At 54.7% G+C, this 22,940-nt stretch overlaps 1 protein-coding gene across 5 annotated transcripts; it reads right to left on the reverse strand.

The window, feature by feature from the left end:
• Positions 1-34: 34 nt before the first annotated feature.
• STARD3 (StAR related lipid transfer domain containing 3) lies at positions 35-22,811 on the reverse strand. Of its 5 annotated transcripts, none has more exons than XM_077164529.1 (15): positions 22,366-22,661; positions 10,931-11,185; positions 6,807-6,884; positions 6,236-6,313; positions 6,057-6,110; positions 5,533-5,650; positions 5,227-5,325; positions 4,944-4,999; positions 4,487-4,579; positions 3,805-3,867; positions 3,532-3,627; positions 3,215-3,294; positions 3,007-3,111; positions 1,752-1,859; positions 41-1,280 (listed from the first exon to the last, which is right to left on the reverse strand). In XM_077164529.1, the coding sequence occupies exons 2-15, from the start codon at positions 11,150-11,152 to the stop codon at positions 968-970; spliced, it is 1,563 nt and encodes a 520-aa protein (XP_077020644.1). In that variant the 5' UTR covers positions 11,153-11,185; positions 22,366-22,661; the 3' UTR covers positions 41-967. The 5 variants fall into 5 exon arrangements, with proteins under 5 accessions (XP_077020645.1, XP_077020644.1, XP_077020646.1 ...); XM_077164528.1 differs by lacking the exon at positions 22,366-22,661 and adding an exon at positions 22,679-22,811 and having other exon boundaries at positions 44-1,280; XM_077164532.1 differs by lacking the exon at positions 22,366-22,661 and adding an exon at positions 22,679-22,811 and having other exon boundaries at positions 1,061-1,280; positions 1,766-1,859.
• Positions 22,812-22,940: the final 129 nt, after the last annotated feature.

The raw sequence follows: 22,940 nt of genomic DNA on the forward strand, positions 1-22,940 counted from the left end.
TGATTTGCCCAGGGTCATGCACCCCGAAAGGAGCAGGACAGGCTCTAAGCAAGTTGGCCCTTTGGAAGCCTGTAGCCAGGGTGGGGAGGAGGGCAGGTATCCTGGTGGCCAGGACAGTGCCCTGGCCCTTGCCGAGAACCCAGGCTCTACGCTGCTCTTGGGTGAGGGCACCTTAGACCCTCCCTGGCTTCAGGCTGCTGGGAACAGCCAAGCCTGCAGCAGGCAGCATGGGGACTCTCTCACTGGGCCCCCACAACTCCTGGACTCAACCTCACCCTGACCTGCCCTCACAGGAGGCCGAGGCTTGCCTGGTGGAAGGGAAGGTGATATTTCCCTGACCATCACTCGTCAAGTTGAACCATTCAGGACAGTGTGGTGGGATTCCAGAAATTGGATCCCCACTGGCTCTACCTTTTCACAGGTGTCAAGACTGGGTGAGAGTGTGTCCCGTGTCTGGCCATGAGCTGGAACTTACTCCTTCCCCAACCCCCAGAGTGCTGCCTTCCTCTTCTCATGCCCAGTTTTAAGTGGTGAGGAAGGAGGGGCTGGGTTTTTTTTGAGTACAGGTTTTTTAATTGGCTCAAATTACAAAGGTGCTCTCCGAGGAGGCTGTAAGTGGTTGGGGGAGACCCTGGCAGAAATTCACTGCCAGCACCCATCATCCCCTATTTGCCACCTGCTCCCCAAGTGTATGGAAAAGGTCCCAGATTCTTTAAATAATCCTAAAAAATTGTGATGAGGGAGCGGACAGAGGAAGCTCTTCTGCCTTAACACTGGCGGCTCCTCTACCCTGTCCTCCCCAAGACCCTGGCCCTCCCCAGCCAAGTCCAAGGCGCCCATTGCAGACCCCACCCCTGGCCAGGTAGGGGACAGTGGATCTCCTCCTCCAGGCGGCAGGGGCGCCATGTCATCAGGAGCAGGGCAGCCCCCCTTTCCCTCAGTCAGCAAAGCTCCCGAGTCCAAGTGCTCAAACCCCACGAGCTGCTCCAGGCCACGGCTCCCAGGCACAGCGTGGCTTGGTGTGGGGTGGGGGCTTGGGGCCAAGGCACTGCCTCGGAAGGCCCTTCTCCCTCTCCACTCCTTGAGGCTGGGCCTGGGTGGGCAGCAGCAGGAAGTCCCCGTCGGCCCCTCTTCTGGCAGCAGGACCCTGCCCACAGGAAGGCCAAGGGGCGCAGTTAAGCCCGGGCCCCCAGCTCCCTGACGCGCTGCCGCAGGTGGAAGGCAAATTCAAACATGGTGGCTGCAAGGCTCTGGTGGATGAGGTACCGAGGCAGGCGGCCCTGGGGAGAGAGGGAAGGGTTAAGTTACAGGATGGCTTGCCCTCAGCAGGATCTCCCCCTCAACAACTGGCACCAGTAAGGTGCTCTGGGCAGACTGCAGGGGCAGCTCTGGAATGCAGCCTGGGCCACCCTCTCCCCCTCCTCCCCGGCAGGAAGAACGTGCTGTGCCCCGGTGTTGGCACCCGCCACACAAACAGTCCCAGGTGGGACAGGGCAGGGCTGGCCGCCAGCTGCCCCTCTGTGGGGCCTCAGGAGCCAGAGGCAAGCAAGGGGAGGCAGGGGCCCCCCAGCAACACTGAGGCTAGAAGACCATCTAGACCCAGCCCCAAGTTTCAGAGTAAGAAATGAGGCCAAGGGCAGGGGAGGCCCTGAGTGGGGAAGGGGACCCCCTAAAGTCACAAAGCAACCAAGTCATTGGCCAAGTCCCCTCCATCCCAATGCATGTGCCTAGTGCCCCCTGGTACTCCCCACCTTGTCCCCATCACCTTGAGATCTGTATTGAGGATCCAGATGAAGGTGCAGACGCAGGGGTTACTGACCGACTTGAGCACGATGAAGCCCCCAGGACCATTCTCTCCCCTGAGGAAAGGGGGACAGTTGGGGGGACCTTGGAGCCAGGCATGGGCCCTGACCCCCTGATCTCATTCTGGACCCAGCTTGGGCTGGGGTGGAAGCAGGAGGGGCGCTCCCGGGCTAGAAACCATTATCCTGCCTGAGCAGGGCTCAGAACAGGTATTCCCGAGGCCACAGGACAACCTCCTCACCCCCACCCCACCATGCCATGCTCGGAGTCTCCAACCACAGCTCACTGATGCTTGCACAACTCCCCTGGCAGGGCGCCCACCATATTCCCAGCCCTCGTCCAGCCTGTCCAGGGATTCTTGGTCAACTCTGGCTGTGAAGGGGTGAGCTTGCCTGGCACACTCACGGCCCAACTCAGGGAGCAGTGCAGTGCCCACAGGCTCCAGGCGGGGGAGCCATCTTGGCAGGCAGGCACGGCCCAGGCTGCACGGTTCACCTCCTATCGCCTTTTAATTCTACCACAGCTCCACTGAGCACGCTTACATCCTCTCAATGGATGAGGAGGTTGACACTCAAAGAGGAAATGAGGTTTCCCCCTGTCACCCAGCAGGCCTATGGTGGTGCCAAGACTAGAGTCCCAGTTTCAGATTCATAGCAAAGTGCTCTCTGCTAGAAACCCAGGGAGGAGATAGGGAAGAATGGGGTATATACAGCAGGGTAGCCTAAGATTAGACAGCAGGAAGAACTAGGAGGATGCCCAGGAGCAGGCAGCAAGGAGACGCCTCTTCTTCCGTAGGGACTTCCGAGCCACTTGAGGAAAGGCAAGGCAGTGGGGCAGGGTGAGGAGAAGGAAAGGGGCCCCATATCTCTCCAGGCAAGATGACGAAAGTCCAGAACTGGGAGCCTCCTGCTCAGTGCAGCCAGCCTGGCTCACCCTCATGGCTCCCATCCCCCTTCCCAGGATAGAGTCTCCCCTGGCCAGCTGCCCACCGCACACTTCCCCTCCAGCCCTCAGGCCTGGTTCCAGCCATTATTCCCCCAGTCCCCAGCAGACAGAGCAGCTAGATTAGCAGGATTAGGGGCCAGGAGGGGCAGAGCCCAATGGGACAGGGAACAGGAACACAGACTCAGCAGGAGAAAGTGCTTAGCTGGACACGCTGTGCCCTGCACTGTCCTCCCTGGGCCCCGGGTGAGGTAGGCTCACCTGACATATTTGTGTGTTGGGGGCTTGGCACAGTGGGTGGTGGCAATGCCCGACGACAGGTATCGGTCTCTGCGCCGCTCAATGCGTCGGGCATTCACGAAGTCTCTGGAGGAGGGTTAGATCAGAGGGCACCAAGACCCAGCCCAACAGGCAGGGGTGGGAGCCAGAGGAGGCCAGACCGGGGCGAGGGGGCTTGCTGGGCACTCACCTAGGGGAGATCACCCCGCCCGCGGCTCCTGCAGACACATCATAGGAGATGAGGGTGTTGTCTTCCACTCGCTGCAGGATCTGAGGGCCGTCGGGGGAGCTGTGAGGCAGAAGCTACCCCGGGAAAACCCCAAGGACAGGGTCCCAGCACCTCAGGAAACCCCCCGGCCAACTGCCTCTCTCCCGGTCCCTTGGCTCAAAGCTCCTCCTCTGAGCTGGGTGCTCTACTGGGCACCCCCCCTCTACCCTCCAGCCCTCCACAGGAGGTATGATGGCTGTCACCCCCATTTTACAGATGGGCCCTGGGGCTCAGCCCACCTGGCAGGCAGTCACTGTCTTGTTCCACAACACCATCCTCTCAGGCTGCAGAATCACCTCCTGGTACACCAGCTCCGCCGGGCAGGGCAGGAAGGCCTGGGGAAGGGCGGACAGAGGGCTGGGTGCTGCAGATACCCCTTCCCCCATGGACGGGCAGAAGCTCTTCCCTCTTGGGGGTGGGGAGGAGAAACCCACCAAGGGTCCCTTGGCCCCTCCCTGGAATTCCAAGTAGGAGGCTCAGACACTGCAGAGGACATGGCTTCCCTCACTCACCTTCAGGATGAATGTCTTGCCGTGAAAGGGAACCTCGATGGTGTACACGGTGTCCCCATATTCCTGTGGCAGGGACGGGAGGGGCAGGGCTGGGAACTGGCTGGTAGTGCAGAAATGGGTGGCAGGCACTGCAGGGTTTTAACAGCTTGGGATGGGAAATTCCAGGAATTTGGGGACATTTGAGCAGCTGTTTAAAAACAATAGTTCTGGCAAATGTACAGCAACGAGGAGAGAAAGGCTTTTGATATCAGGTTGAAAGACAGAAGCAGAGCTGTGCCTCAACCACGAACACCTGGGTCTCCACACCGACAAGGGCTGCCAGGAAAACTTTTCACACAGTAAAAAAGGATGGTCGACAAGACAGAGGAATGGAGAATGTTTCTTCTCTTTTCTAAGCTCTGTTCAATCTCTTTACATGATGTTTTGAACATGAAACAAAACACTGGACACAGGGCAGAAGCCCGGCTTCCCCTTCAAAGCCTGGAGCTGAGGGAGCAGAGCAGCTGGGAGGTGAGGGGCCCCAGGGAGTGCGGCAGGGACAGTGGACACAGTCAGTCCAGTCCAACCTCCTGCCCAATGGCCAACTCCAGGGTCCCAACCCATGCGATTCTTCAGGGCTCAGAAAAGGGAGAGGAAACTCCTAACACACATGGGAGGGTGGGGTGGGAAAGGGGCTTCTTACATTATTCTTCTCAAACTTCCAGTTCTCCTCCTGGGCCAAGATCTGATCCACCACCGCCATGGCCTCCTTCCCCTGGCGGACGTACTCCCGCTCCTGGCCGGGGGCGGGGGGGCAAGGAAGGGTCAGCCTGGGCCTGCCCCCCACCCTGTTCATGCTCTGTTCTTTCGCTAGTGCCCCACACACCTCCTACAGGAGCCTGACCCAGGTGGAGGGGGCGTTGAGGCTGGGCTTCCTGGCCCTGCAGGCTCCAGAGGCGGCCACAGCCCGAGGCATGAGGCAGACCAGTGGACCTGGCCACGGAGAGACAGGCCCTCAGCTGCATGGCACTGACTGGTACTGAGGATGCCGACAGTCTGTCCTATGCTGGGAAACCCCTGCCCACCCTAGCTGGGCCCAGTCCTAGCCCTTCTCTGGGGTGCCCACCCCAAGGGTAGGATGGAGGTGGGCAGCCAAGTACCTGGGCAGAGAAACTTTTCTTCCCAGCACCTTCTTCATCTGATTCATTGTCAGACCCTGCAGAAAACAAGCACAGAGGACAAAGGGAAGGGGTGTGGAGAGAGTGGGGAGGTGGTGGGGTTCAGATGCATGAGCACAAAGATGTGGGGGGATGAAAGTGTGTGTGGGAGAGGGTTGCTGGCTTTCCCCAGGGAGCCTAATAGAAGAAATAGAACAGACCCAGCCTGCCCTGCTCCTCATGAAGCCCCTCCCTGAAGGCAGCTCCTCCGCCCACCAGCCCTCACCTGCAAAGGATTCTGGAGGAGAATAGAACTGGCCCTCAGACAGAGGGCCCGGGAAGAGAAGGGGTCCACGGGTGGCAGCAGCCTGGGCAGCAAGATACCCTAGGGGAGCAAAGAAGGGCGGCCATGGTTCCAGACAAGGCCAGCCATGACTTACAGCCTGGGGCGCCCCCACCCCAGTGCACCCTGAGGTCCCTGGAAGCTGCTCAGAGCTGGCAAGATGGCTCTGAACTGGCTCTCAGGCCTGAAACACTCCTCTCGTGGGGTGGAGTGGCCCTCTCTGTACCCTCCCCAACCCCCAACACTCACATCGTTCCTCCTCAGCCTCCTGGGGTAGGACTTTGAAGTCAAGGAACCAGGTCTCCAACCAGGCAAGGACAAAGGAGACGATGGGGAGCAGGTAGCCAAATGCCCCTTTGCTGAGCAGCTGTGGAGGGAGAGGGCTGAGCTCCATGGCAAGGGGTCATCCCAAACTCAGAAATCCCCTCCTGGGACCACTAATTCTGGCCAGCCTAATTGGCATACACCCCATTCCTGGTACAAAACAGCTTAAGGGCCCTCTGTGGCACATGCCTCTGAGATGGATCAATTAATTCTGCAGCAGGATTAACTGAGGTTAGACTGGAGAAGGAACTTTCTGAATCTTGGAGTTGCAGGGGGCAGGGGAAGCCAGTGAAGATGATTCCTTGAAAATATTGAAGGACAGGATTTTTCCCCTCACCCCAATCATCACAACAGAAGCAGACACCCAAATTCCAAGAAATGGTCCCTTCTTAAAAGCCCATCTCTCAGGCTAGATGCCCATCAAACCGGCCAGACCTGAAGCCACTGACCTCAGAGAGGATGACCTTGACAATGAGGAAGGCACTAGATACCAGCGTGGTGACCTGCCATAGGAGGGGGGGGATGGAAAGTGGAGGCTGGGGAGTGAGTCCTCCTCTATTCCAGCCCTGCACCAGCCCTGCCCAGGCCCAAGGGCTATGGAAGGGCTACGGGGAAAGTGCCATCTTACCGCAATCACCCACCAGTGCCGGAGCCGCAGCACAGCATAGCCCAGGAGCAGTCCAGAGAAGCGGAAGAAGGCCAGGACCTGGTGGGGGAGGGTGCCCAGCCATCACAGGCAAGCCAACACCCTCCTGCCCCCCACTGTTGAAGGCTAACCTCCCCCTACGGCCTGGTACCAGCCCTCTGCATACCTGGGGGAGAACAGAAGGCTTCCCCAATCCTGGAGGCTTCAGCGCACACAGGACCACCCAGCGGACCCACTCCTAACCCACCTGCTCTAGGAAGCCTCCCCAATTAACAGCTCCAGTCCTGTTCCCAGGTTCCCTCCACCTAGGTGCACATCTCAGGAGAGAATGGCTGAGTCAGTGCTTCTTCAGGGACAATTTGGATGTGACCTTCATGGACAAGAGGTCTTATTTTCTTTCTCCTACATGGGGCTCTTTAAAGGTGGGGCCTTATTTAGGAAACTTTTCAAGATTGAGGGCTCCCTGAGGATGGGAGCCAAGAACGCAACCCAAAAAAAAGAGAGCCATTTCCTTGCTCCCTCCCCACTCCCAGGGCCCCCCAAGGCCACTCACAAAGATGTCAAAGAAGGACGTTTTAAAGTTGTAGTGGATGATCTCCTGCTCCAGGCTGTTCCGGATACCTCTGTTAGTCTGAGAGAGAGAGAAAAATAGAACTGCCATCAGAACCTAGTCCCCAGGGCTGCCTCGTGTGCCTCCGAGGGCAGGAATGGGACAGGGAGGTAGGGGGAGGGTTGAACCTGGAGGGGGACTGCAAATGCTAACCCACCACCCAAAGGGTCTGAGCCCCTGAAACACAGCTGGAAGCTGTCTGAGGATCTGGGAAGCCCCAACTGGCAGGGCCGGGTCCAAGCACCGACTCACATGGGCACCCTGCCCAGGAATGAGTCTAGGAGGGCTCGGGGCTCTGGAGAGGAGGCTACAGGCCAAGCCCCGACAGCCCATATGCAGGTAGACAGGGCTGGAAGACAGGGTGCTGAGAGCTGGCCACTCGCGCAATTTCATCTCTCTCCCACCACTGCAGTGCTCCATCTTCCCAGGCAACAATCCATCTGCGATGATGGGGCCTAGGGGTGTGCAGAGGTGTCAGACGGCCTCAGGTGCAAATCAATTAATTAGGCCTGTGCTTAATGGGCAAAATCCATCACGCTGCCAGAGAGGATGGCATGGACAGTTCTTGCCCTGTCCCTGCCCCAGCCACCCACACATTCTCATGGAGACTCTGGAGATCTTGGCCTGGATGCCAATGTCCAGGGGTCTGGGGGTAAGGGGGGTCTGGATGGATACTGAAAATCAGGCTGGGGAATTGGGGTACACCTGGGGGAGGGAGGGCAGAAGGGGACTTTGGGAGATAGAGCCCAAGAAGATGCTTCACAACTACCTAGATGGGGCCTTCCAATCTCTGGCAGATCATTTGAATTTGGGGTGCTTGTTAAAGACACAGACACCCAGACTCTCTATTCCCACTGAGTCTGAGTCTCTGAGTGGGCTGAACCCATGAAACAGGATCTTTACGAAGGTCTCCAGGCTCTGAGGCCTAGAGGGGGAACTGGCAATCTAGACAGCACTCCCCCTACACACCCCACCACATACCTCTGTGTCAAGACCACCCTGCACCCCGTGAAGTCTGATACCTCCCCTCCGCCAGATGGTGAGGCCCTCCAGGTCGGACAGACCATTCCATCCCACCCCAGCTTGGCTCTCCACTAACTCCTCAGACAGCTTCCTCCTGAGCTCCAAAACACTAATGGTTGCCGTCCCTTGGATCTCAGGGCTCGGCTCTCTTCTCTCTACAGAGTACTCTCCCTTGGCCTGCCCACCCGTCAGGCTGACGGGCTTAGGACACTGGAGAGCTGCGTTTTATTTAGTTGCTGCTTTGCCAGTCACTGCGCTGGTCAGGTAACCCTGCTGGGGTCCTATCCACAGGGCCCAAAAAACATTTGTGAGCTAAAAAATAGACATGCTCCCAAAATACAAAAACCTAACTACAGAACTGTAAATTATTACTTTTTTTGTTTGTTTTTTTTGCATGGGCAGGCACTGGGAATCGAACCCGGGTCTCTGGCATGGCAGGCGAGAACTCTGCCTGCTGAGCCACCATGGCCCGCCCAATTATTACATTTTAATTAAATTCTTCCAAGCGAAGCATGCTAGCTCTACTGACTGTTAAGTTCAGGCTTCTGAAAGTTTTCAGTACACGTGAAAACAATTTGTAGGTTAGATTTTATCACTTCACAAGAGTTCCTAAGTATGTGTGATGGCTGCTAAGCAATCACAGCCAATGTGGCAAAATAATTTCAAATGTAAAATTATCAAAATCTTTTCAGCTCAAATATGTAAAGAAAATATATTCTGAAAGCAGATTGTGGCTGAACTTTACTATCTGCTTTGATGCCGGATGGGCCCTTCAAAAGGAGGAAGGCCCAAAACTTTTTTTTGCTTTTTAACTTTTTTTTATCATATAGTATAACATATATACAAAGCAAAGAAAGAAAAAAGCAATAGTTTTCAAAGCACTCTTCAACAAGTAGTTACAGGACAGATTCGAGTCTGTCATGGGCTACCATACGATCCTCTCATATTTTTCCTTCTAGCTGCTCCAACATATAGGAGGCTAGAGGGCTTAAATATTTTTTTATCATCACAATCGACTTTTTTTCCTTCTTTTTTTTGTGAAAAATAACATATATACCAAAAAGCTATAAATTTCAAAGCACAGCACCATAATTAGTTGTAAAACATATTTCAGACTTTGAAATGGGTTACAATTCTACAATTTTAGGTTTTTACTTCTAGCTGCTCTAAAATACTGGAGACTAAAAGAGATATCAATTTAATGATTCAGCATTCATATTCATTTGTTAAATTTTATCTTCTCTGTATAACTCCACCATCACCTTTGATCTTTCCATACCTCTCTTTAGGTGTGTTTGGGATATGACTATTCTAAATTTTTCATATTGGAAGGGTCATAATATGAGGTAGGCAGATGGAACTATCTGATGTTCTGGAGAGGCTGGGCTAGGTTTCAGGACTTATCTGGACGAGGGACCCATCTGGAGGTTGTAGGTTTCTCGCAAGTTACTCTAGTGCACGGAACCCTTGTGGAATCTTATATATTGCCCTAGGTGTTCTTTAGGATTGGTTGGAATGGTCCTGTTGGGGGTTGGCAGGTTATGATAGGTAGCAAGGCCTAACTGAAGCTTGTATAAGAGCAACCTCCAGAGTAGCCTCTCGACTCGATTTGAACTCTCTCTGCCACTGATACTTTATTAGTTAAACTCCTTTTCCCCCTTTTGGTCAGGATGGAATTGTTGATCCCACGGTGCCAGGCCTGGATTCATCCCTGGGAGTCATCTCCCACATCACCAGGGAGACTTTCATCCCTGGATGTCATGTCTCACGTAGTGGGGAGGGCAATGATTTCACTTGCAGAGTTGGGCTTAGAGAGAATGAGGCCACCTCTGAGCAACAAAAGAAGTCCTCCAGAAGTAACTCTTAGGCATGCCTATAGGTAGTCTAAGCTTTTCCCTACCTACATAAGCTTCACAAGAGTAAGGCTCATGGTCAAGGACACAGGCCCAAGATCTCTGAAGCTCTCTAACAGCCCTGAACCTTGCTGGCCTCATTTTTCTCATGGGTAAGATGGTCCTTACAGTCCTCCACAGATGTGGCTCACTGTGGCTGCTGGCCTCGTCTCCAGTGCACCAGGGGCAGCCATCCTTGAGCTTGCCTTCCCTTCTAGCTTTATGCATCCTCTGGGCTCCTGAACCAGCCCCTCCCCAAACTCCTCACTTCTATCAGCAAAGTCATTGTTTTCCTATCATCCAAGCTTGAGATCTGGAGGAAGGGCATGCACCCCCCAGAGTTCTGATGGTGAACCCACCTTGCAGAAGGAAAACCAGGGGAGGCACAAAGAGACTGGAAACCTTGCTGAGGTTAATACAGGGAGGAGCTGAAGCTGGACCAGGTGGGGATGCCCCACTCACAGGCCCCCACTCTGCGGTCAGGTACTGCTCTGCCTTGTCAGTGCCCAGAGATCAGGACCCTCCGCCAGTTGGACGGACCTCCCTGTGGGTGGACCAAGCACTGCCCAGGGGCAGGGGGCTACAACCTGCACTGAGGTAGCTCCATCTCCAGGCAGCTAGGTGGCATCTCACCTAACCTGGAGAGGCCAGACTGGGGGGTGCTGGAAGAGGATCCGAAATGGGGAGGGAACTCCTGGGAATTGGGAGTTTCTACTATTTTGCTCCCCACTGTATCCCCTTGGCATACAGCAGGGGCTCAAAAATGTTCTTTGATGAATGAATTGGAGCCAGAGAGCTATGTAAGGCAGGAAAAAGACAAAATATTCCCACAGGTCCACCAGTTCTCTCTTCCTCCACCAGGGGGCACTACGGCACAGAGGTCAAGAGTGAAGACTGCAGCCAGAGGGCCGCGTTCAAACCCTGCCTCCTCCACATGCATGCTGGCCGACCTTGGCCACGTGGGTCCACCAACCCGAGCTTTATTTTCTTCATTGGAAGATGAGCGCAGCTGTTCTTACCTTTCCATTCCTCACCTCACCCAGGTAATCAGCCCCACAGGGAGGGGCCGTGCCCCACCACGTGACAGATGCACTGAAGCCTGGGTAACCTTCCCCCAACACAACTTGTGCACCCAGTCTCAGCCCCACTCACGTTCAGTTCAATGATCCAGAGCAGGGAGATAAAGAGCAGGTCGAAGGTGACAAAGAGACAGAAGGTGCGGCGCACATCGGAGATGGCCCGGCGCTTCTCCGGAGGTGGCGGAAAAAAGCGTGGCGAGAAGCTCTGGTTGTGGGACAGCGAAGAGCCCAGGGAGGCCACCGCTGGCAGGCTGCGCTCCAAGTCACAGGCCAGCTCCCCAGGCAGTTTGCTCATCCTGGTAGGCAGGGGGCAGGCTCAGTGGTACGGCTGGGGGGTGAAGCAGAGTAGCTGGGTAAGGCCAGGCAAGACAGCGTCCTGGGGGGCCTGTTACCCTCCTTCCATCCCTTCACACTCAGCCCCCAAGCCCCACATGTGCTCCCTGACACACCCGGTCCCCACCCTGCCTCAGCCCAACCAACCGGGCACTCTCCATCCAAACTCCCTGTGCCCACCTGACTTCCGAGGCTGCAGGGGTCTGAGCGCCTCTCTCACCCTCTGCCCTCCTTCTTCGCCCTCCCACCTTCCCAAAGCCCAGCAGTTCCTAGAGGGCCCGGGGGTCCCTCTGCTGGGCACCGACCCACTTCCCTGATACCTGGGGCACAGCCTGCCCTGCCAAGCCTGGTCCTGTGCTCAGCCTCTGGGCCCTGTCAACAGCCTCCGGCCTGCCCCCACCCCCAGGAGGACAGGGCCCCAAGCTCTGTTCTTTGTTTTCCAAGCACAAAGCCACATTCCCTTCCAGCAGCCCTACCCTCCCACCCCCTAATCCATGGCAACTGGGAGGGACTTCCTAGAGCAGTGTCTCAGTGTGTGCCCAGCTGGGACAGGGGATGGGGAGTAGGGGTGGTGGATATGCGGGGGAGGGGCTACACCGTGGTCTCTCTTCTCTAGGTGACCCCCCGCAGGCCCAGGCACCATCTTCTCTCACCTGGACAGCTGCAATGCCCACCAGATGGGTGGCCTCCCCAATTCACCCTCTAGTAACCATTTCTCCCCTCAACAGCAGAGAAAGGTTTGAAACATAAATCAGTAATGGGTGGTAGTAGTGGCAGCACTACATTGTAAATGTAATTAGCACCACTGAATTGTACACAAGAAAGTAGTTAAAACAAGAAATGTTATGTTGTACACATGTTAGCACAACAGAAACTAAAAACAAACAAAACCCCATATCAGATCCTGCCATTCCCCATTTACAACCAAGCAAAACTCCCCCACCATTCTTGGGGCAACTGGTACCTTGTCCCTAAGCGCTGGGAGACCAGGCCTCGCAGAGTGGCCTCTGCCCAGCTCTTCTTGCAGGGCATGCCCCTGCCTCACTACCACAGACACCCTGGCCTTCCTTCGGGGCCCTGGCCTGCCTTGAAGACATGGGCCCGGCCCTGTGCCCGCCTGGAATGCTCTCCCCAGGCCTCTGAATTGGCAGCTCAAAAGCCCTCTCCTCAGAGGGCTTCCTACCCCCAGTCACAGCATGAGATTCTACTATGCTGCTTCATTTTCTTCAGTGAATTTGTCACTAACAGAAACGATCTTGTGTTGTTTGATTGTTGGCTCCCCTCCCCCCTTTCCCTCTCTCTCTCTCACTAGTCTGCAAACTCCATGGGGGCAGGGGTCACTGCTGTCTCCTTAGTACCCAAGCACAATGCCTGGCACACAGGAGGTGCTTAATAATTGATGGTTGAATAAATGAATGACCAGATGGTCTCCTGTCCCTCAGCTCCATGCCACACAGCAGAGGGGTACAGGGCAGACCCCAAGAGAAGGAGAACCAGCCACCACCCAAAACCGGTCCATGTTCTACTGCTGGCAAAACGCTAGTCCCCGCTCACATTTTCTGCCCACGCAGGACAGAGGCGGGTCCTCCTGATTCACAGCAAAGACAGCGAAGGCTCTGAGAGAGGAGTGGACTTAGCTCACCTCTTAACTTCCTATGCAACCAGGGGGCTAATCGCTGAAGACCAAAGGGACCCCGGAGCACTCCTTCCCTGTCCTGCACCCCCGGCCTGAGGCCTCTGCTCTACCAGTTTGCTGGGCAAGAGGCCCTAAGAGAGCCTGTCCCTGCTCCTCTTGGCCTAGCTGGGGAAGAACAAGGCGCTGGGAGGAAAAGGCATGGGAAGGAGAGGCTCGGGGTACAGCCCGAGAGGCACTGACTCAGAGGTGCACTAACGCAGCAGCGCCCTGGGGCCTGAGCCCCCGGACCCCATCCAGCAGGAGTCTCCCTGAGGGTGGGGGAAGTTTCAGCGATGGATGGTGGTGATGGGAGCACAACACCATGAATGAAATGAATGCCACTAAATTCTGTACTTAAAATGGTTCATAATGAGCAAATTCACGGAGTTAACATCTAGAGCAGAGGTTACCAGGAGATAGAACAGGTTGAGGATGGAGGCCCGATACTTTATTTGTGCAGAATGTTTAATAAGGTTGACGCAAATGTTTGGAAATGGATAGAGGTGACGGTGGCACATTACTGCGAGTGTAGTGAACAGTGCCGAGTATGGGCGCGGCTGCGGTTGAAGGGGGAAGTCTGAGGTTGTGTAGGTCACTAGAAGGAAGACTGCAGGATAAACCACGGGCCTGTGTACCATGGTGAACCCGCTCTGGACGATGACTGTGGTTAATTGTATTAAAAAACAAATACAAGAATGTTTTTCCATGAACTAGAACAAATGTACGTCGCTATTACAAGGTGTTAATTATAGCATGGTATATGGGAAAATACAACTAATGCAAACTAGGACTACACTTAACAATAATATTATAATATTCTTTTATCAAGTGTAACAAAGGTACCATACCAATGCCAAGTGTCAATAATAGGGGGGCATACGGGATATGGGATTTTTCTTTTAGGAGCAATGAAAATGTTCTCAAATTGATTGTGGGGTGATGAAGCCACAACTCTGACTGCCCCGAGAGCCACTGACTGTACACTTTGGATTGTACAGTGTGTGAATAAAACTTTCTTTTTTTAATGGTTAAAATCGTAAATTTTGTGTTATATGTATATTACCACAATTAAAAAAAAATAACCACTAACTGCACATCATTAAAAAAAAAAAGGGTCCCCTGAGTCTTTTCACACTCTAGCATCTGGGCAGCTTTGGGGGCTCGCAAAGGGGGGCCCTAGATGTTTGCTGCTGATCCTGGGAAGGCAAGTCCTATCTATTCTGCCCTCCTTGGTCCTCCCTGCTTTGCTGTCCCCTCCGTCCCCTAGCAATGCCCACCACCCTCCTGGACCCCTCGCCCAACTAGTCCAAAACAAGCCCCCAGTTTGTGCAGGCAGGAGGTTCTGAGGAAGCCGGCTCATCCGTCCCTCTGCTTCTGTGCAAGCCCCAGTGCACAGGGGCGAATGCTGGTCTCAGCTGGGGGTGGGGGGGACAGAGGCAGTAGCCCGAGGCTATCCCCCAGTACCACACTCTTCGGGTCCCCAGGGCAAGCTCACCTGGCGGGCACTAAGGGGAAGCTGGGCCCGGCTCTGAAAGGAGCCAGTCGGAAGCCGGATGTGATAGGCCCCTGGCAGTGGGACTCCCTGACATCCATCAGCCGGACCTGGTGCCAGATAGCATGCTCTGCGCATCCCTCACTGTGACAGGCCCGCAGCTCCAGGGCAGGTGACATTTCCTTGTCTCTAAAGGCCCTTTTGTCTCCTGCCAAAGCCGTCTCCCCTCCTCTCTGTCTCCATCTCTCCTCCTCTTCCCTGCCTCTCTCGCAAACTAACTTTCTGCCTGTCTCTTTTTGGTAAGTCTCTTGTTCCACCCTCTCCCACATCTGTCTCTTTTGCTCCCCTCTTTGGGTCTTTCCACCCACCCATCACATCTCTCTGCAGTGGATGGGTCTCCCCCACCCCCTCCATCTGCCCCCCCACCCCCCGTCTCTCTCTCCCCTTCTCTATCCCCCTTTGCCCATCTCTTGCCTCTTCTTCCCTGTTTCACTGCTGAATGCCATGGCTTTCTGACTCGCTCTGCCCCTGTGTCTGTCTGTCTTTTCCCCTCTGTCCTCCCTCCCAGGGGACAGGACTTGGGGGCAGCAACTTGGATGTGAGACACTCCGAGCGGCGGCGGCGCTGACACTCGCACACCCAGACATCCCTGTGAAGCGAGACACAGATGGGGCTGCAGGCAGAGGTGTCGGGGAGTCTGCTGAGCTGTAGACACAGGGATGTGGGATGTGTGGGAGCCAGGCGTGGGGGGCCCTGAGCAGGGCTGGGGTGGCTGGCCAGAGGTCAGAGATAGGGGATTGCACACCCCCCAACTAAAGGGCCCGAGGCCCACCACATGACAGCTTGTGCGGTGGAAAGGGCACGTGCTGGGGGTGGGGGTGGGGGTGGACCAGGGTCCACTCCAAGGGTCCGCCCCAGCCTTGGAGCAACTACTGATTCCCAGTAACTTCGAGAATTCACTTCGCACCAAGTCTCTGCTTCTTTACCTGGGGAAGGGTCAGCGGTTTTCAAACATTTTTTTTTTTAAGCAAGGGAAACTTAAGAAAAAAAAACACCATACTTGGTAAAACAGATAAAAACAGAACGGCTATGGGTCACTCCTGGGGCACCTCCTTGGGGCATAGTAGTTTGAAAACCACTCACAAGGCTTCAAACTTTAAGCAAGTCTAAGAGGTGAAAACCACCTCGGCCTGGAACTACCCCAGTGGTCCTCAGAGCGCTTGCTCTCTGGCTAACTCCAGGCCCCGCAGCCCCAGAGGGGGTGGCCGGCCAGGGCAGGGGGTCCAAAGCTGCCAGCAGAAGAGCCAGCACCGGCCTCCTTCCCGCCGGGCCCATCCTCCTGTGGGGGGCAGGGGTAGCAATGAGCCAGGAGGCTAGAGACAGCAGGGCTGCCACCCAGCCCCCTGAGAGCGGCAATCCCCGCCAAGCCCACTGCCTGCTGTCACCGGCCCCTCCCAAGTGCCATCAAAGGTGTCGGAAGGGGAACAGCGTGTGCGGCGTGAAGGAGTCCGCCTGGGATGGTTGCAGACTTGACACGTGTGTTTGTGGAAGCTGAGCTGCTAAAGTTTTGGGAAAATGGGAGGGAGGGAGAGAGGGAAGGGATTGGATATTTCACTATCCTAAACTGGAGGAGGGGGGTGCAGGGGTGAGAAGGAAGGGCAAATCAGATCTCTGGGCACAGTAGGTTAGAGACCTCTCCTGAGGCAAAGGGAGGGGTGGGCACAGCTCTACTCACCCCCAGGAAACACTTGTTCTATCCCTCTTGCAATAAGAGCTTTCGGGTGAGCCTGGGACTCAGGACAAATTACAGGAGACAGCCAACATCATGGAAAGATCTCAGATCTCAGATCCCACCCCATCCCCTCCCTCCTTAGTAGCTGTATGATCTTAGGCAAAGTATAACCATTCTGAGACTCCGTTTCCTCAGATGCATTTTAAAAATCAACAATAATTCCTACATCACGGGTTTGGTGCTTATGTAAGTGTCTGGGAAGGAGTACAGCAGGTGCTCATCAGTGGTAGCTGAGATGGAACAAGTGGCTGGCAGGCCTTTCAGGACAGAGGAGGTGTGCGTGTGTGTCGGGGTGGGGAGGCAGTAGTTAAAATGCAGTTAGGACTGTCTAGAAAGACCCAGGTTCAACTGTGAACTCTACAATTCACCTGCTGTGACACAAGCTACCTAATCCTGTAGTCTCAGCTTTCTCATCTATAAAAAAGGCCAAGTAATTTCAGCTCCAAACCAAGGTGAAACCCCAGTGTGGGGGTGTGGGCAGGAAGTGGGGGCTATCCCTCTCCATACACAGGCTCTCGGAAGCAATGCTAAGACTGATCTCTGATATCCCCCTTTCCCACTCGTGGCCAGAGCACAGCACTCGCTGCCCTTCCATGCAGACGGAAGAGGAGTACAGCATGATGTCTGAGCCTCTCTCCCTCCCCGCCCCCCTGCCTCGTTTCCAATTTCCACAGCTCCCAGGACAGGGGCACAGATAAACCAGAAGCTCCAACAGCCTCTGTGCAGCTCAGCACCCAGGCTGACTGCAGCTGCCAGCTGGCATCTCCTGGCCAAGGCAATCTATGATTTGAACAACGCCACTTGCTCACTGCGCGAGGCTCAGCTGCTGTGTCTGAAAGCCGAGGAGCATACCTTCCTGACCCTGGGCTGTCTGGAGCATCAAAGGAGATGATACGTGCAATGTGCCTAGAACAAGGCCTGGTGTGGAAGACACCCGCAGCAGATGCTACCACTGGGGGTCTTCCAGCCCTTGTCCACCCTCCCCTCCCCCATCCTCATACAGAGGGCTGGGCTAGACCCCACCCAGGTAAGTTCCAGCTGGCAACCCTGTGCTCTGTGACCCAGGGCTGGGGGGATGGGTCCCATCTATATCTAACAACGATCCACATGTCTGAGCAGTGTGGATTCTTCTAATTCTCTTCTGAAGCTGGGGGGAAGAGCAGGCAAGGCTCTGGTGGAGTGTCAAGGGACCCCAAAGAGCTTGGTGACTAATCCTGCCAGGGTTAGTGTCTTCCCTTCCACATGCAAACCATTAGCAATTCCTGTGGTTCCTCCTTCAAAATGCAGCTCTGCCCGCTGCTCATCACGATCATATCAACCTCTCCAAGCTGTCAGCATCTCTCACCTGCAACAGCTTCCTGACCACCTCCTCACCCTCACCCACGGAGTGATCTTGTGAAAAGTCAGAGCACATCTTCCAATACTGCAAACCTCCCAATGCCATCCATCTCACCCGGAGTAAAGGCCAAAGTCCCCACCCTATCCTACAAGCCCCTTTTACCCCTTGCCTCTCCCCAGCTACACAGGTCCCACCCTCCCTGTTCTTCGGTACATCAAGCATGCTCCCGCCCCAGGGCTCTTGCATCTGCTGTTCTCTGTCTGCAGCTCTTTCCCCAAGTGTCTGCATAGCTTGTTCTCTCCTGCAATTCGGGCCTCTATGCAAATATCCCTTCGGAGAGGCCTTCCCTGAACGCCTATCTTGCCCCCACCCTCCATTCCCTTTCTCTATTCTATATTTCTTTACAGCACTTAGTATCTCTGACATATTACACATTTACTGCTCTGTGTATTTATTGCCAGTCTCCTCCCACTGGAACTCCATGAGAGCAGGGACTGCCCTGCTTTACTTACAGCTGTGTGCCCAGTACCCAGAAGGGGACCAGGCTCACAGTAAACAGGAAATGTGTTGATCAACCGTCTGCACTCTTCCCCACAGCAGCATGTGCAAGGACACACATTACACATACGCAAGGAGACACCCACACACACACTAAGCCCTGTCCAGACGCTGCTGCTGCTGTCTGGCCTGCCCAGGGCCCAGGAACCCCCTAGCAGCAGGCAAGGGGAACTCATTTCCCAGGCACCCTCAGGCAGACGTGCCGTTCTCTCATCCCCTGAGGTCTGTCTTGCTGGGAGAAGACGCGAGGTGAGTTAGATTTCTTTGATAGCAAGGGTCCTGGAGGAGAAAAGACTCTCTCTCAGCAAGTTCCAGCACTCCTCCTTCACTATGGGCACTGGCAACGCCCCCACTCTCCACTCCAGACCATGGCTAGTCTTTTCTGTGCCTCCACTCCCTGTTCCCTCATTCTAGAATGATCTCCCCTCTGGAAGAGAACTCCTACTTTCTCTTCAAATGCTACCATCTGGGCAAAGCTCTCTTCCCTCACCCTCCAGGGCTCCCACAGCCCCAGGTTTCAGGACCCTGGGCCATCTCTTTGCTTTTCACCCCACTTGGCTTGGGTCTCAAAGTCATCTCTCCATGAGCCCTCAATGGAGAGGGCTTGGCCCATGGTGTCTGTCCAGAAAGTTAGCAGGCCTGTGAATCCATAATGCCCATGCTGGAACAGGGGAGAGGGAGTGGCCTGGGGTTCAGACATCAGACCTGGAGTTAAGAGCCCAAAGCCATCTTTTTTTAAGCTATGTGCCCTTGACCAAAGCACTGACTCCCTCTGAGCCTCAGTCTCCTCATCTAAAGAGTGGGGACAGTACAGGGCCCATTTCATAGAGCTGTTGACAGGATTAGCAATAACCCAGGCAAAGTGCCCTGCTTGATTAACGGTGGCTATGACTACTATTCCTCTCTCTGGGTACAGTGTTGGAGGCAGGGCTCCAGGTAGGACCAGGCACGGTCAGCAGCCGGCACTGCCCAGAGTGAGGGTCTCACCTATATTGCTAGAGGGAAGAATGGGCTCCAGTCTCAGGGAGCCCACTCAGGAGGGCACATCATGGGTCCTCCTGTAACTCAGGGCTTAATGGCCTCTGTACCCCCCCACCCAACACAGAGGGTCTGGGTAGTTCCCTGCAGAGGTGGGAGTTTAAGGAGAGGAGGGTATGCCAGTAGTGACATGTAAGACCTCAAGGTCAAAGTCCAGCCCCGTTTCTCCTTCCTTCTGGGGAAGTGGAACAGGAAGGGCCAAAACAGAAACTAAATTCATTACTGCACCCTCCCCTCCGTGCCTGGGAAGTTCTAAAGGCATAGTTTACTGGAAAACTCTAACAAATGAAGATCTTACTCAGCCTTCCCTCTCTCTCCCTGTAAATGTCGGGGACATCCCCCAGCTCAGTGACTCCCCAGTCTCAGGCCTACTCAGGGGCTGGTGAGTCAGGCCCCACCCCTTAATGCTACTGGGTAAAACGTGGGGCCGATGAGGTCAAGTTCCCAAAGTCAGTCATCTTCCTGGAGAGACCTCAGTGCCAGCAGCCCACTCATGGAAGGCCCCGGGGATGGTGGCTCAGCACACACTCCTCCAACCACCAGCCCAGACTGGACAAAAGCCAGGATCAGCCAGCCCCTCCCCAGACAGAGGAAGTTCGGAGGGACACATGGCTAGTCAGATGGGATGCCCTCCCCTTCCCGCATCCCACTTATGTGGCAGCTGCCCCGTTCTAGCCTAGATCTCACACAACTTCAAACCCCTGCCCATGTGCCATGCCAGGCTAGGACCCCAAGGCAGTTTGGGGAAGAGATCTGGAGTCAAGAGACAGTTGTTTAAACCCCTGCTGAGTGACCTGGACCTCACCTCCCCTGAGTCTCAGCTTCCTCATCTGTACAATGGAGCCAACAATCTCTACCACTGGACGGGGAAAGTACGTGCTGTCAAATATGCAAGATGTTTGGTCTTACCCACACTGCCCTCCCCAAACAAGTCTAGGTATATGAGACATCAATTTAATGCAACACCCATTTACCAAGAGCCCACAGGATGCCAGATACTATGCTAGTCCCTGAAGACATTGGTCCACCACCTCCCATCTTCTGAGGGAGGCCGAAAGATAAATAATGTTCACGGTGCCACGCTGTGGTCAGTGCTTCCAGGCAGGAATGAACAAAGCACCGGGGCTTCCAGGGAAGGGAGCTGCTGACCCAGGCTGGAAAGGATGAGGTCAGGAAAGCCACAGAGAGGAGGAGCCAGCCAACCCAGGCCTTAAAGACTCTGCATCTATGAGCTGGAGGTAGGGCGGGCAGGCGACCCCGGCAGGCAAACATGAACAAAGGCCTAGTCTCTGGTCTAAAGCACAGGCCAGTCCAAAGGCATGTATGTCGACCCTTCCCCTAGGGGCTCTGCTCACCCCCACCCCCCAAGGTACCACCAGGCCTCCAGGCCCCCCCAGAGCATGGCCCTGCTGGCTCTGCCCAGTTCCTGCTTCCTTCCTCATCCTACTACCATCCCCCCACATTCTGCTCAGAGGACTCAGCTCTCCATGCTCTGGGCCCAGCCTGGCCTCTATCTTCCTCTGGAAAAATCACCCTCTCACTTTAAGGCCCCTCACTAACGTCAGCTCCTCTGGGAAGCCACCCTGATCTTTCTCTCCCTTAGTTTCCCAGAGCTCTGTGTACATTTCTCTAGAACTAACCCTTCCCATGTAACATTTATCTGTTTCCAGATTCATTTTCCTGACCTCAGGGCTGGTTCTTTTGAACCCTTGAATCCTCACTTGATAAATTCAAACCCTGCCTTCAATGCCCTTCACCCCTTTTTATCTATTGACAGATCCAGGCTTTAAGGCTCTGGGATACAACAAGAAGCAAGCCTCAAGCAGCTTATGAAATTAAAAATAACAATAATCAGTGAGCTACATTTTTCTTATATAAACAATAAAAGTTGCATTTAGTTAACGAGCACTCATGTGCCCCGCCCTGTTTTAAGCTCTACGCATACACTATTTCATTTAATCCTCACAGCAATCCTGTAAGGTAGGATAACTCTCCCATTTCAAAAATGAGGCTACTGAGGCACTGACTTCATCAAGGTCACAAATCAGAATCAGAACCCAGCAGTACGATTCAGGAGCCTGTCTTACCAGACACTACGCTATTATGGACAGGGTGCCGAGGGAACAGACGGGGGTGGTATTTCGCCTTGGGGTGGGGTGGGGATGAGCCAGAGAGGATGCTGCTCGGGCAGAGCACTGAAGGGCACAGAGAAGGTAGCCCAGCAGAAGAGAGAAGAGGGTTTTCAGGCTGGTTGTGCAGGGTCATGAAGACATGAAATAGCAAGGGGCGGGCAAGGCACATCTGCAGTTCTATGTTCCTGGGTCTTCAGGTGCATGTAGGAGGTTGGTTACGAAGGCACTAGATCATAGCTGTGTAAATCCTGCTAGAGATTCGACCTTTCCCCACAGACAACGGAAAGCCATCAAAGGGTTTTAAGCAGGGAGTGACACTATCAGACTTGTATTTTAAAAGGATCAAGAGTCGCAATCTGGAGACTCGGTCGGAGGCAGCGATTGGAAGTTGCTGGGAAGCTACTGCAGACACCTGGTGAGAGCCGCCCAGACAAGGGTGGGAACAAAAGAGACGGAAGAACAGGAACAGGTCTGAAAGATGGTCAGGAGATTCAGCAGGATTGGGTCATCCCTTAAATATAGGAATTGATGGATAAGAGGGACTGTAAAATAACCCCCACGTTTCTGGCTGAGATGGGATGGCAGAAGAACAAGTCCGTGCAAAAACACCAGTTCGGGTTGTGCACAGTGGGTTTGAGCTGCCCTCAGTCTGAAAGGAAGTGGAACTGTCCAATAAGCTGCTGGACGCCAAGCCCCAGAGAGGGGCTGCGTTGAAGGTGTAAATCTGGGCGTTTCGGAGACTTAGACGGTGTAAATCTGAAGTCATGAGAATAGATAACACGGCCAGATTCAATGTACAGGGTGAGGGTTTGGGCAGAAGAGGAGAATGTGAAGGTATTGTCAGAGCAGTAGGAAGAAAACCAGGAGATGCTGATGTAGGAAGAAAACCAGGAGATGCTGATGTGGAAGACAGCAAAAAAAATTTAAACGTGTCAATTAAGAATGAGTGTCGCTGGTGCTATTCACATCTAAGAACTTATAGGAAAGATATGTTAAATAATAACTAGGAAGTCATTCAAGGCCGTTTCCAAAAGAAGCTGGAGAAGACTTCGGATGAAAATGACCGGCAGACTTACCAGAAAGTATGTTATTTGTTTTCTCATTCTCAGATTCTAACCCCTCCCCATACACAACCTCTGCCTCCAATACCTGCACCCTGTCCCCTCTCCTCTCCCATCACGGTTAAGTGGGAGCCTTTAGGAAGCGATTCCGTACGCCAACCCCGGCCGTCCCCGCTGCGGCGCCTCGGGCGGGCGGGATGGAAGGGTCAGCGTGGGAGCCCCCAACCCCGCGTGGGGCGGAGCGAGGCCGAGCAGAGGAAGGGGGCGGAACCTGGGACGCGGGGGCTGAGGGAAGGGTCGGACAGAGCCAAGCACGGACACCAAGCAGGGAGGCAGGACCCGCCGGCAAGGGATAACCCTCGTGCCACTACCCTGGCCCTAATACCCTCCCCAGGACCCACCTGCTCCATGTCAGCTATGGCCCCGGCTCCTCCTGCCCCCAACCGCAGTCCGGCTCCGCGGCCCCGGCAGCGCCTCTAAGCGGAAGCGTCGCCACTTCCGGGGCTGAGTTCGCCGGCGAGACAGAACCGGGTTTGCGTAAGCCTGAGGTCCCGCCCCTTCGCGTCAGGCTCCGCCCCCAAGACCTCAACCCCTTCAAAGAAGGGCGGTAAGAGGTTGCTGCTTAAGTTACAACTCTAAGAGAGGTTTCCTAAGGTGGGAAGG

This window comes from Tamandua tetradactyla, chromosome 6 (genome assembly GCF_023851605.1).
Source record: "Tamandua tetradactyla isolate mTamTet1 chromosome 6, mTamTet1.pri, whole genome shotgun sequence".
NCBI classification, from domain to species: domain Eukaryota; kingdom Metazoa; phylum Chordata; class Mammalia; order Pilosa; family Myrmecophagidae; genus Tamandua; species Tamandua tetradactyla.

Bases quoted from the DNA above. Each gene is read 5' to 3' on its own strand.
- STARD3 (XM_077164529.1), bottom strand. From the start codon at position 11,152: ATGAGCAAACTGCCTGGGGAGCTGGCCTGTGACTTGGAGCGCAGCCTG. The intron at 3,628-3,804 runs GTGAGTGAGGGA...GCCCTTCCCCAG, and splicing joins GCAAGACATTCATCCTGAAG to GCCTTCCTGCCCTGCCCGGC. The intron at 3,112-3,214 runs GTGAGTGCCCAG...ACCCTCCTCCAG, and splicing joins GGCGGGGTGATCTCCCCTAG to AGACTTCGTGAATGCCCGAC.